The 14,435-nt window shown below is 41.2% G+C and overlaps 1 protein-coding gene across 5 annotated transcripts in view; it reads right to left on the bottom strand.

The window, feature by feature from the left end:
- LOC132816523 (CRACD-like protein) overlaps positions 1 to 14,435 on the bottom strand; it is a 153,606-nt gene that overhangs the window by 34,091 nt on the left and 105,080 nt on the right. For 4 of the 5 annotated variants that reach the window (XM_060826223.1, XM_060826220.1, XM_060826221.1 and 1 more), the window contains 3 exons: positions 11,472 to 11,633; positions 6,676 to 6,744; positions 453 to 704 (listed from right to left, as the gene is read on the bottom strand). In XM_060826223.1, coding sequence (XP_060682206.1) covers positions 453 to 704; positions 6,676 to 6,744; positions 11,472 to 11,633 — 483 coding nt within the window. The remainder of the gene's footprint in view (positions 1 to 452; positions 705 to 6,675; positions 6,745 to 11,471; positions 11,634 to 14,435) is intronic. The other variant, XM_060826224.1, reaches the window with a different exon arrangement.

Raw genomic sequence — 14,435 nt, 5'->3', positions numbered from 1 at the left:
ATTCCAGTTAACTACTCCAGATAAGGAGACCGCACCTACGCAGGCCCAAAAGCCCCATGGGCTGCTATATCTGGAATGCCATTGTAAGACGTAGCATACCATTGTAAGACGTAGAAATCACCAGGTTACACTAAATATTTAGTTACATCTTTAAAAGATAAAATGTGGAGATGACTTCCACAAGCTCTCGAAAAGCATGAACTACAAGGCCACAGTATACAACTGGTCCCTGAGGCCCCAGGTTAAGAAGAGTAAGGAAAAGGCTGCTTTCAGCAGAAAGTTGTCCGAAGTGGAAGCAGGTTGAGAACCAAATCAATCTTGGCAATGGTAGCCATCTCCTGCTACAGGACAGCAAATACCTTACCCAATTAACAGCCATTGGAAACCTTCAGGAGAGGTAAGTGAAATGGATGAAAATAGTGCATTTCATGTAGAACATATTCAATACTTACTGAAGAATGCCGTCTTTGTTTAGAGGAAGATCGTTGATTGCGTGGCTTCACTGAGAGCTTGTGTCTTGCTGCAGAATTATCGAGACAAGTGGAGAACGTAGGTGGAGAGTTAAAATCAATAGCAGGTGAAATAAAGCTGTCAGAAGAGATCGAAACTGGTGGCGATGTGGGACTCCGAGGTCTTGAGGTTGACCTTGTTGGAAGGTTGGTGGAGAGCGGACTATTGGGCCTGGAGGAAGACCCTGGCATAACCTGTAGAACAGTAAGGCTACATCTAGACTTTACATAGAATATAAATGACACATGCAAGATACCAGAACAAATTTTTCCTAGTCACTGCAACAACCCTTCTGAACTGTATTGGTGAATGATTGCAGATTTTGATTTCAACAATGCAGAAAAGAAACTTCAATTCTAACACAGACACATAATGCATCTTAACACTCCAGTGCAGCATAGCAGAAGTACTGTTGTGTTTACAGCTTTTAGAGAGGAAATAATGAAATTGTGCTGACATAGCGAAATGTCAAAACACCTGGTTATCCTAAGGTGCTTTACAGCCAATGATGTCCACTTGTATTGAAGTCAATGCTGTATCAATAAAGATTCCAAGCCTTGCCATCAAATCCAGCCCACTCCTTGGTAACTGCTGGCAATCTTGATGTCATGTTTGAGATGAGCTTCCAACCAAATATTTGCAACCATCATTAAGACCGCCCACTCACATTTCCCTAATATTGCCTAATTATGCCCCGCCTCAGCTCATCTGCTGTTGAAAGTCTCACACAAACCCTTGACTATTCCGACATATTCTAAGGCTGACCTCCCACAGGCCAACCCTTGTAGCCGGGGGTCATCAAATATGCTGCTTCCCACATGCTGGCCTGCATTAAGCCATACGTTGCCCTGTCTCGGCTTCCAGTTAATTAATGCATCAGTTTTAAAAGTCTCATTCAAGTTTTTAAATCTTTTCATGGCCTCACACCTTCCCATCGCTGTAATCTCCTCCAACCCCACAACCCTCCAATTCACCTACACTCTTTTCATTCTGGCCTCTGCAGCATTCCCAAATCTAATTGTTACCATTGGGAGCCATGCTTTCAGATGTTAAAACCCTGAACTCTGGAAACCTCTTCCCTCAATCTCTCTGCCTCCAAGGGCAAGGCATCAACTTATTCAGCTCTGTGCAAACAGAAGCCTATTAAAATTGGGTCCTATCCTTTTTTCTCCTTTGAGACACTTCTGTGATCAAACCTTTGGTCATCTGTCCCAATATCGCAACGAGGGGTAACTTGGAATGTTTTATCACATGGTATATAAATACAGGTTGTTGTAATATAAGAAATGCAGTGTGGAAGATGTAATGGAGTGTTAAACCAAGGCCCTTTCTACCATTCAATTTTTCAGGCTTGTATTGCAAAGATTTCATGCATGATTCAAAGAGCTCTGAGTTCTCCAAATCAACATTCCTCTTGAAAACCAATAAATTGATTCATTTGCTGATCATTAATTTATTGTAGACAGGTTTCTGCTGTGTGGAAAATACCTTCCATGGGCATCGGTAATAGAACTTTGTCATTTTCAAATAAAATACCTCCACTTCTTTCATGGGTCACATTTTATCATAAATTTTATATATTTATATTATGAAAGACTTATTTTATTAAAGTAAATATTCAAATATGTTTCAACTGAATAATTGGTAATTCCAATGGCTACTTTAATCACTTTATTTAACGTAGTTATACCAACGGTCGAACATGAACCAACATTTTGATGCACTTATTTATTCCAAGCAATAACTTCAATTGATTGTAATAGCAATGTAACAACGTTAACAGATTTATTATGATGGTATAACACTTTTCAGTGGATTTTAACTTGTACTCTATTTGTAAAACCGACTCTATTGTTAAAGTATTAGGACACATTTAAAAAATTGTGTTTACGAACAGGAACTCATTTAAAACACAATAAAAATTGACAAATCAATCATATCCGGTAGCACACTTGATTCACTAGTCTGTAAAATAGTCTTGGATATATATTAAAAGGGCTATTTTGTTGGAATATAAAGTGAAAGTCTAAATCCAGGGTTCGTTCTAATTCTGAGTTGGTCACAATTACCAAAGTAAATATGTTTTAAATAAGCTGTTCAGATGTGGCATGACATACCTCTGGTATAGGTGCAACTTGAACAAAGCCTGATAGCTCAGAGGTAGGAGCACTGCCACAAGAATCCCTACCATGATCTGTGTAACTTGGTGCCAAATCTGGGTCTATATGGTATTCCTCTGCATGCCTGCTCAAGATGAACTTGCGCAAAAGTTATTTCAATATTTTAAGTAGACACTCACACCTGGACTTAAAACACAGATACACAATTCCTTTCTATTCACTGGAGTTCATTTTGAAACTTGCAGCAAAACTATTGGACCAAATGGAGCTGAATCTTCAGCCATGAGCTTCAGGTCAGTATCTGCCATGTAACTGCAGCCATAGATGGTTCTCTATCCTCTTTGTTCTGTTCTTGACAACAGCCTTTTCTGAGGGTCCATCAGTTTTTCCTCCCTCTTCCAGGACAGTACATGGCTTCTGGAAAAAGTGGGCAGTCTACATACTGTGACAGTAAAGGCAGACCACATAGGACATACTGCGTGGGTCATAGGTTCTTTTCATGTCCATAATTTCTCGTTTGACATTTTCAGTTAATAAATCATATTGAAAGACTCTCAGGTAACTAAAGAAAGACAGATATCATCTATTTGGAGATTCCATCACTGCTTAATATGTCAAGCTTCCAGTCAGGAAACACTGACTCTCAGTTTACAAACTTATCCAGTTTCAAGGTCAGGGATTGATTAGACTTATGGTGGGAACTCCGTGAATGAATATTCACAAAGGGAAGAGTGTAGAATGATATCGCTGGCAGAATTTATGGCAAAAATCATGCATTGTTCAAACTTGTAATTTAGTACATTGAAGTAGAGAAAAACTAAATGAATTCATTCATAACATCCCATTTTCAGATTATCACTAACTAACAAAGACTTTTTAACAATCTCAATAAAGCTGTTGCGTTGTGTTCCTGCCAGTAATTATTATACACAATTATGTATTGCCTCATCTATTCTTTGGAAGCAATATAAATGTTAACATTTTATACAGAGGAAGATTAGGAAAGATAAAGTAAGATAAAGACAGGGAAGGGATACAGACAGTCATTATGGCTGGAGTTCAAACAAAAGCCCTGTAGTATTGGTGGTAACAGATTTCAGGCTTGCAAATTATGAGAAAGAAATGAAAGAGACATTTTACAGAAAGATTAGAAAGACAAGCAGCATCAAAAATATGTCTGTTCAGGCAATTTTATCACTCATTCAGAGACTGATAAAATAACCTGAATTCCTGCAACATGCACAGGACTCGCTCCTCGACTCGTAAGTCTGTGGACCTACAAGATTGCTAAATCTGGTTATGAGTCACGGAATAGAACACATACCATGGAAGTAGTGGTCACAACATGACATATTTTACGGGACAACTCAGTACTAAAGTGAAAGCTAATTTTAAGCATAACAGACCATACAGAAAAGTATGATATTGTTAAAAAGAACTTTTCAATGATTAAAACTATTTTGAATGAAGGACACGGTTCAGATGGGGCAATGCTAAATCCTAGTTGGAAACTATAGGAATCAGTTAGTTTACCACATACAGAAGATGAAACCCTTGTATAAGATAATCGTCCTGAAAGGATTAATGTCAGCAACTACATTAAGCTCCACCCAGTCCAACGATATCATACAGAAAAACAGGAATCTAGCTCACGTTCCCAATGGAGACAGAGGGAGGAAACTGAAGCACCTGGAGAAAACCCACATAGACAACGGGAGAATATGCAAACGCCATGTAGACAGTCGCCCAAGGCTGGAATCAAACCCGGATCCCTGGCACTATGAGGAAGCAGTGCTAACCACTCAGCCACTGTACTGCCATTAGTAGCTGGTTCTGTAGCACATACAACAGTGGACAGGGCAAATTTTACATCAGAACCTTCTTTTTATACTACTGATGCATGGGTGAATGACCTGTCATCCATGTAAGGACTATACCGTCAGAATACAGCGGGATGTCGATCAAATTTGCAATGGGCTAAGGAGTGGCAGATGGAGATTAATTTAGATAAATTTTAGAAGGGCAAATCAGGGCAGGACTTCTATACTTAATGGTAAGGTCTTGGAGAGTGTTGCCGAACAAAGACATCTTGGGGTGCAGGCCCATAGTTCCTTGAAAATGGGGTAGCAGGTAGACAGGAAAGTAAAGAAGGCATTTGTACACTTGCCCTTATTTGTCAGTGCATTGAGTATAGGAGTTGGGATGTCATGTTGCGGTTCTACAGGACTTCGGTTAGGCCTTTTCTAGAATATTTCATTCAATTCTGGCCTCTCTGCTACAAGCAAGATGTTGTGAAACTTGAAAGGGTTTATAAAAGGTTTACAAGGATGTTGCCGGGGTTGGAAGGTTTGAACTAAAAGGAGAGACTGGATAGGCTTGGGCTACTTTCCCTGGAGCATAGGAGGCTGAGAGATGACCTTAAAGGAGTTTATTAAATCACAAGGGTCATGGATAGAGTGATTAGCCAAAGTCCTTTTCCCAAGGTAGGGAAGTCCAAAACTAGAGGCCATAGGTTTAATATGAGAGTTGAAAGATATAAAAGGGACTGAAGGGGCAACCTTTTCAAACAGAGAGTGTGCGTGTATGGAATGAGCTGCCAGAGGCAGCGTTGGAGGCTGGTACAATTACAACATTTAAAAGGCACCTGGATGGGTACATGAATTGGGAGAATTTAGAGGGATATGGGCCAAATGCTGGCAAATGGGTCCAGATTAATTCAGGATATCTGTTCAGCATGGATGAGTTAGACCAAAGGGTCTGTTTCCTTGCTGTACATCCCTATGACTCCATGTGCCTCAGGGCTACCTGTTGCCATCTTGTGGAGAAGGAAGCGTCTCATGAAAGAAATGCTTGCTTCCAGACCGAGGGTGGCCTAGATTTTCCTTGCAGGGCCTGGAGGAGCAGTACTATAAATTTCTGCATTTTACTGTCTATTGCAGGACTGTTAAACCGTTACAAGGGGACTTAGTTTATCATCAATGGCAGGGAAAATTTTAGAACTTCAAGCTATGGATGAATGGAACACCACCAACTGCAAGTTCCCCTGCAAGCCACACTAAAATAATAACATTTCTTCACTTTTTCTGAGCCAAAAACCCGGAACCCCCTCCAGTGGGAACCCGTGGGTATCCTAACCCCACATGAACTGCAGTAGTTCAAAACCTTCTCAAGGACACCTCAGGATGGACAATAAATACTGGCCCAGTCAACAGTGCCACAATTCATGAACAAAGTAAACTAAAGAGATAAAACAGTTAGAGGCATGCAGCAAAACTCAGGAATGTGATCATATATTGATCTATCCTTACTTTTATACCCTTTCAGTGCCACTATGTACATTCAGGGCAAACTCCTACAGTTAAGGGGAGGTGACAGTCTAATGATATTATCGCTAGACCATTAAATCCAAGACCCTGGTAATGTTCGGGGGACCAATATTCGAATTTTACTATGGCAGATGGTGGAGTTAGAAATCTAATGATGACCATGAAACCATTGTCAATTGTCAGGAAAACTCATCTGATTCACTAATCTGCTTTAGGGAAGGAAACTGCTGTCTTTACCTGGTCTGACACATGACTCCAGACCCACAGTAATGTAGTTGACACTTAACTGCCCTCTGGGTACTTCGGGATGGACAATAAATGCTGACCTGGCCAGTGATGCCCACACACTCTGAATCAATTAAAAAAGAAAGTTCCTATTCTCTGACAATTTTCTGTTTTGAATCAGCTAAGCTCCCAAACTCTTTCTGTTACGGATGCTGTGATTTATCTTGCACCATATACTAAGTGAACTCTCACAACCATACATCTCATTCAGCTGCTTCAAAGATATTGAAAAGGTAGAATTTGATTCTGTGTTTGGGTTGAACAAGCAATATTCCAGCACCATTCACAAAGCCTGCTTGGCAGGCTTACATGCAGCTTTCTGAAGCAGCATACAAGGGTCTTCTGATTAAAATGGGACATTTATGCTCACAGCTAATTATTTCCTATGTTGGTTTTTGAGGGTCCTCCCAAAATTGGGAATTTTGAATTTTTACCTGCTCTTCTTCTTCGCTGAGTGTCCCACCTAAAGTCAAGGAGCTATGATTCTTGTAAGGGTCAGAGTACTGTGGGATGGAATTAGGAAAAGGTTCAGTCAAATGAAAATGGACAAAATTATACAGAATAAAACTAAAAAGTCTGCTCATCTTAACAATCGGACATAGCTCAGAGAGAATGTACAAAATAAATTGGCTAGTAAGTAAATTTCTAAAAATAGTGAAAATGTACTACATAGTGTGGTCATCATAGTTACCAAGATAGGCTCCTAGTGCTGAGGTGTCACACTTTAGAGAAGCAGAGACCTCCAGGTAATTTTATTGAGCTATACAAGATGATGAAGTGATTAGATGGAAATTGTGCAGAGATCTTGTTTCAACTAAGAAGATTAGAATGACAAGGGGGGGGGGTCACAATTTCAAGCTAGAACACATCAGAACTAGGTTAGACACTACGTGTTCTTCCACTCCCTGAAAATAGTGAAACTGTGGGACAGTTTGTCAGCTCGTGCATTGACACAGATCAGCTGGATTTCTTCAAACTAGTGTTGGTTCAGTTTCTGACTAGGACAGATATCACTTTTTAGAATAGATAGAGTTTAACATGACTGGTCTTTCGTAATCTCACATTTAAACTGTCTTTAATTTTTTTTTGTTTTCAACCCTATTGATAAGATCAATTACTTTTGTAATGTAAAATCTTCACTTAATCTGGAGTTGGCTGGAATACTTTATTTTTCAGTTTGAAATTACCCTTACCTTCTTTACTCAGCTATGAATGATGCAACCTTTTCCTGTAAAAATGCAAACCCTTTCTTGCAATTCCCCATGCCTCCACCGTACCAGTTCCCAGGAGCAGCAATTCCACATCTAGATGTCCTCCTATTTCATGGACGGTAATTTCCCCTCCCATGTGATCAATGATGCCCTCCATTGTATCTCTTCCACTTCCCACGCCACTGCACTTGAACCCCACCTTCCCCCAACTGCAACAAGGATAGAACCCCCTGGTCCTCACACTTCACCCAGGAATTTTCAGATACAGGGTGCTATCCTCTGCCATTTTCACCACCTACAGTCAGAACCGATCACCGAAAATATATTTTCCTCCCCTATCTCCGTCCTGCAGAGACCATTCCCTCCATGACTCCCTCATTAGGTCCACGCTCCCCATCAACCCACTCTTTACACCCGGCACCTTCCCCTGCTGCCACACAAGGAGTAAAACTTGCGCCCACAACTCCCCCGTCACCTCTGTCCAAGGCCCTAAAGGAAAATTTCAAATCCGGCAGAGATTTTCCTGTGCATCCTCCCACCTCACTTACTGCATCCGTTGCTCTCGATGTGGTCTCCTTTACGTTGGAGAGACCGAGTGCCAACTCGTGGAGCAGTTCAGGGATCATTTCTGATCCACACAAACCACCAACCCTACCGCCCTGTGGCCAATCACTTTAACTCCCCCTCCCACTCTACCAAGGACATGAAAATCCTGGGCTGCCTTCATCACCAAATCAAATCCACCAGCCGATTGGAGGAGGAAGAATGCCTGATCTTCTGCCTCGGGACCCTACAACCGTGCGGCATCAACACTGACTTCATCAGTTTTCAAATCTCCCCTCCATCACCCCCCCATCCCAGATCCAGCTCTCCAACTCAGCACTGCCCTCTTGACCTGTCCATCTTCCGTCCCACCTAACCACTCCATCCTTCCCACTGACCGATCACAATCACCTCCCATCTGTGTCCACCTATCACCATTCCACCTATCTTACCGTTAACCTCACCCCCACCCCCACCCCCTATTTATCTCTCAGCCCTCTTCCCCTGCCACCTTCCTGATGAAGGGCTTACACTCGAAACATTGACTCTCCTACTCCTTGGGTGCTGCCGGACCTGCTGTGCTTTCCGAGAGCTACACTTTTTGACTCGTCCTTTTCCAAGAGTCTTTCTCATTTAAATGTGCCTTTGCAAAAAGAAATATCTTCTTAAATGTCTGCCACTGGATCATGACTGACCTAACCCTTAACTGAATTTCCCAGTTCAGTCTTCATAGCATCATAATTTCTAATATTTAATTTTAAAACACTAGTTTTAGACCCATTCTTCTTTCCTTCTAGCTGAAATCAATCATGTTATGATAGGGACACATGTTACTATGATGTAATTAATTTATTCTATCTCATTGCTCATTACTGGATCTAAAATAGGCTAGTCTTTGGTTGCCTCTAGAATATGTTGTTCTGAGGAACTATCTTAAAACCCACACTATGACCTGATCACCCAGGTTATCTTTGCCAATTTGATTCATCTAATTGAAGTAGATTGCCAGCTCACCACCTTGTCACTAATGGGCCAGGAAAATTCAGTCCAGCATTTCTCTTTGTTCAAAATGAAGGCCATGCTCCATTCTGCAGCAAATACCTTGCTGGATTAAGGACACTGAGCTGCGATGAGGGGGAGGTTGGAAGCTATCAACTTGGGCTGCTCAAAACTGAGGCCACAGGGATGGAATGAGGGTGAGGGTTGCTTTCTTGAGTGCAGTAAACTCCTGGAGAGCTCTCCAATGAGCACAGAGGGCCTCTGTTAAGGAGGGATCCTCCTGTAGCTACGGAAATAGGTTGGTCGATAATTACTCACTTGATTGCCTACTAGTGGGCAGGCCACCTGACACCACTCCTACTAAGATAAAGTTACAGTCAGGGCAAGGATGGGCAGAAAGGCAGCACACAAGCTGCCCACTGGGTTTAATGAGCCTCCCCATCTTCAAATCTGCCACTGGGGCAGTGTCAAATCAAGATTAGAGTGGTGCTGGAAAAGCACAGCAGGTCAGGCAGCATCCAAGGAGCAGGAAAACTGATGTTTTGGGCATTCCTGGTGAAAGGCTTTTGCCCCAAACATCAATTTTCTTGCTTCTCAGATACTGCCTGACCTGCTGTGCTTTTCCAGCACCACTCTAATCTAGACTCTTAACTACAGCATCTGCAGTATCCACTTCTGCCCAGTGTCAAATCAAGCCCAGAATATTTAGGGATTAGGTTTACCCTGGATTTCCTGCCATGCAGTTACTTTAATCAATCTGCTCAGTCATGTTATGGCACACTTCTGGAGCAGGTAGGACTTGAACCCGGACTTCCTGGTGCACTACCACTGCACCACAACAGTACCCTTTCTTGCCATGAACAACAGCTCTCCTTATTTGTATCATGCACATGTATTTATACATTCCAGCCTCTTGGGAATGCAAATTAATCAATCAATAAAGATTGTACCCCCATAATTCAGCACTCCTCACCTTAAAGCAACCCAAGTGGACACAGCCCGTGATAAAATTTGCATTTCTACTTTGGCCTAAATAAAGTCCCTGTTTAAGTCATGAGTTCATGGTATGAACATGCCCAATGAGCACTCGCATTTATTTCAGTGAAGTTCTTTTCATCCTGGAATAGTTAAATTTTAATTCACTTTTGGGATGTGGGTGTGGCTGGTAGTGCCAACGTTTATCACTTGCCCCTAGTTGCCTTTGAGAAGGCGCTAGTCAGCTGCCTTTTTGAACTGCTGTAGTCCACCTGTTGTGGACAGACCCACAATGCCCTTTGGGAGAGAATTCTGATTGTACTTATTGAACCCTTTGATATAAAGATTTATTTTCGTGCTCACAGCTAGGTGTGAAAGGCATAAATAACTAAATTACCTCCCACAGGAACTGATGCCTCTGGTACAACCTCCTGTGCTGATTCTGAGACATGACCTGCCCTACTCTGGCAAAGGCCCAGTTCCCAGCTTAAAGGACAATGGAGATACAATTGTAATAAAAGCTAATAGCTAGCAACATCTATCCTTATTTAACACTGAGGAAAAAAACATGAGAATTAAATAATTTAAGAACCATTAAAGGCGCAAATGTGTTTATTGAAAATTCAATTAAATTCAACTAAACAAAAATGGACTGGGAAACACACAACCTCCTAGAGGGATGGGGACTGGAGACAATTGATGAGTTCTAGTATGTTGTAGCAAGAAATTATTTAGCAACACATAATGTAATTAAGTAGCTCTTCCTCTTTATTTAGTTCATTCAACATGTTAATCGTATTCTCACTTAAAGAAAATGATGCCAGAAATGCAAAGCAGCTGCCAGTACCTGACAAGTGAAAAGACGACTTAATGATGTGAGTCAAGGCCTTCTGTTCTCATTAAAGGTTTTGATTCAAATCTGTCATTTCTCTTTTTGAAAACGGGCAGCTTGTGAATTGCCTTTAGTATATTTTAAATTTGAAATTTGCAGCAGAGAAGTATAAACTTTCATGTTGCTTTCCCTAGATTTCCCTATCTTTATACATTAACTGTCCCAGACACATTAGTACTTCATTTTAAAGACAAGCACACTCACTTTCTGACAGAGAAGACTGGAATAATATTGTCAGCAAAATGGGCGACAATAAATCAACCATCCACCATATACATATCCCCATTTTCAGAAATAGAAATCAGATTGCAAGATAGTGGCTGATCAGAATCCTGCCAATGTACTTTGTCTTTTACATTAAAAATGACCCCCACTGACCCATATTCATGGCACTGTTCTATTGATAAACCATTCAACCTCTTGTGAACAAAGAAAGAAACAGGAGAAGTGTTTTCCAGTTAGGAGTAATGCACACATCCTGATCTTCCGGGATACAATCTCCGGAAGCCTTATTTCCCACAGGGAGTGCTGGTTCATATCGTCATTGCTTAGTTGTCCGGTTACTGAATTTACACATTATTTGAGTAATTGGACATTGAGAGCTTTGTACCTTAGTTAAGTAGCTCTGTGTTGAGATTTCATGGCGAGGGGAGCTTTCTGGAGGACTGTGGGGTAATCCATCATCTTCAGAACTAGCACCAGCGTCCTCCATCTTTGTTGCTGGAATCAATGTCGGGGGTGGTCCCACTTTAATGTTTTGTTGCACCTTTAACTGTAATAAATATAAAAATAAATTTATATTGATTTCTTTTAGGAATTAAATGTCAGATTATCAGTGAGAGCCCTGACTGGCCTATTGCTGCATGCTTCACTGCTCTTACAAGTATCTTTTAATCAGTTACAGTCAGTTGCATGTGAAAGCTAATCAATCATAGACCTGCTCTTAAGTAAAACTGTTCAAAGTGAATAGCAGCCATAAACAATCTGCCATCTTATATTCAGTGATGGTGGGTTAAGAATAGGGGAGGTAGATTCTGTAAAAAAGAAAATTCACAGACTTTAATAAAGTCCTTTAATGTCTTGGTTTGGTTGTCCACATTGGCTATCTTATACATCTTGTACAAGTGGGGTGGATTTAATCATGTGTTAAACATTAATCTTCATGACTGCTCTGCAGCCATGTGTATAATGAGAACAAACTTTGACCCTTTTGGGATACCGAAGTATGCATTCCTCTTGATAAGCTTGGATTGTTGCCTTGAATTAGGAATCAAAGCACTCAACCCATTTCACATTATTTGTAGCAGCACACCAAGGTGGACTATGATCACTTTTGTTCTAAACCGATCAGACAACATGTAACCTACAGTGAATTTAATTCAATGTGCATATAATTACTGAAGCTATACAGCAATTAAGATAAAAATCAAAGTTGTTCAAAACTAAAATGGTGACTGAGACGCAGCAATTCTTTCTAAATGTTAAAGAGACAGCCCTGCGTAAGACCGTCATCACAATGAGTCTCAGACCTGCATTTTCAATGTCATGACTTCAAAGTTGTTAAAAATGGTAGGAAGGGAGCCATTCCCAGATCTCAACCCTCACTGCCAGTATCACCAACCTTCCCTGGCACAGGAGAAGGTGCACACAGCAAGCTGACCTGGTCATTGCAGGGATAGGCATCTCTAAGCAGCCCCCAAAAATTTATGTTGGGTTACATCAGCCCCTCCATGACTTGCTGCTCATGAACATCAGAGGAATGCTGAAGGAGGTTTTGGTACAATTTTGTTATATCCTGCTGCTTTGCTGTATTTCAGACAGTGTACACCATCTGAAATCACTGTGCAGATCACTCACCTTTACTACTTCTCTCCTCGCCTGAGGCATGGTGACTCTCCGGTTAAACTCAACACCAGTCACCTCTCTCTAATGAGAGAGCAGCCCGATGGTCTGATAAGATTATGGCCACTTTACTTTTACATTTAAGTGACATATAGACCCAATAAGCCATAAAGTAGCAATGCCATGTGCGGAACTACTCAAAAAAGTACATAATGAGAGCCCAGACTCATAACAGGGTTACCTCAGTGGTATTCTGTTTTGACGGCTGCAGAGAACTGTTTTCTTTGCTTGGCTGAAATCTTTAAGTGCTTATTATAAGTGTTTCTTCCTGTGATCTCTTTTGTTAAGTCTCAAATGTTTATTTGTACAAGATTAAAAGTTGTAGCATACTTGAAACTTCTGCTATTGATACTCTAATTAACTGTCTCATTGACACTTCAACAGGGGTTGCGAGAACATTTGTATTTTCAAAAGAAGATTTGTAAGGAGCATTTTTTTTAGCAGTTCTGCACATGCCATTGTTACTATGTAGTTGCTTGGTTCTTCACAGTGTACACAGTGAATGGGCATGGAAGGGACTTAATTTGGCATAGATTGGCAATGAGGCCAAGAAAGGACCATCAGGATGGATGAGTTAGCATTGGACAGCATGATGAGCTGATAGGGATAGGGTGTGAGGGCCAGAGGATCTAAAATATCACAATTCATGGGGACAAAGTCCCTGAGAACAAAGACTGGGCTTTCAACTGACCCATCTCAGCACTTTCCATTTTTGTGCTTTGCTTCTCAACTTGAGGCTCATATTGCATACAGTTCTGGTCACCACACCACTAGAAGGATGTGGATGCTTTAGCGAGGATACAGAAAGGGTTTACCAGGGCATTGCCAGGTATGGGGAATTTTAGCTATGAAGATAGGTGGATAGACTATGTTTGTTTTCACTGACACAGTAGACACAAACTGAACTTGCCACAGAAAGTTGTCTCATCATTTGAAGTTTAAGTATAGTTCAAATGATATATTAATTAATACTTATTGCCAACCTAAAACTATGACATTCAAGCAGCCTCATTACTTCAGGGACTTTAAAAGTGAAAATCAGGACAATGTCTTTTGTTTTACTTTTCTGTCGTTTTTTTTCTCTCTCTCTGAATCCAGTCTTGCTTTGCTGCACTTCATGCCATTTTTTGTATCTAATTTGAAATTGGATTAATTCCATTTACATTTGCTTTTTTGTAGCTGTTCATAATGACCTGGCTCATGAGCAAGCCACAACATAGCGTCTGCAAATCCTTTATGCAGTGAGGGACTGCTGCCTGTGATATCTCACAAGGTTTTCCGGATAATGCATGGAAGGACCTTTAGGCAAAATCAAACCAAAGTCGCATAACCTTCAACACCACAAGTACAAGATGTCTACCAACACAACTGGAGGCAAACCTCTCAGCCAACATGTTATACAGTGAGGTGCCTGTCTCCTGACGGACAGAGGCTGTCTTTGTAGGATCTTGTGCCCTGGCATTTGGAGATATATTAAGCCTTTGTCCAACTGCTGATGTCTCTCCTCTTTGCATACCGTTACTCAACAGCAGCAGCTCCCACAAGTGCCAGGATCACAGGGGATGCCTGCCCTTGGCCAGATTTTATCCTCTCCCTCCTCCACCTTCTCACCCGTTCACTGCTTGTTGAGATTTCTCTTGTATACACTACTCCCACGAGGAGGGTCACTCCG

This window comes from Hemiscyllium ocellatum, chromosome 6 (assembly GCF_020745735.1).
Source record: "Hemiscyllium ocellatum isolate sHemOce1 chromosome 6, sHemOce1.pat.X.cur, whole genome shotgun sequence".
In the NCBI taxonomy this organism is placed as follows: domain Eukaryota; kingdom Metazoa; phylum Chordata; class Chondrichthyes; order Orectolobiformes; family Hemiscylliidae; genus Hemiscyllium; species Hemiscyllium ocellatum.
Note: the sequence above shows the minus strand (reverse complement) of the source record. Positions and strands in the feature narration are given on the sequence as shown.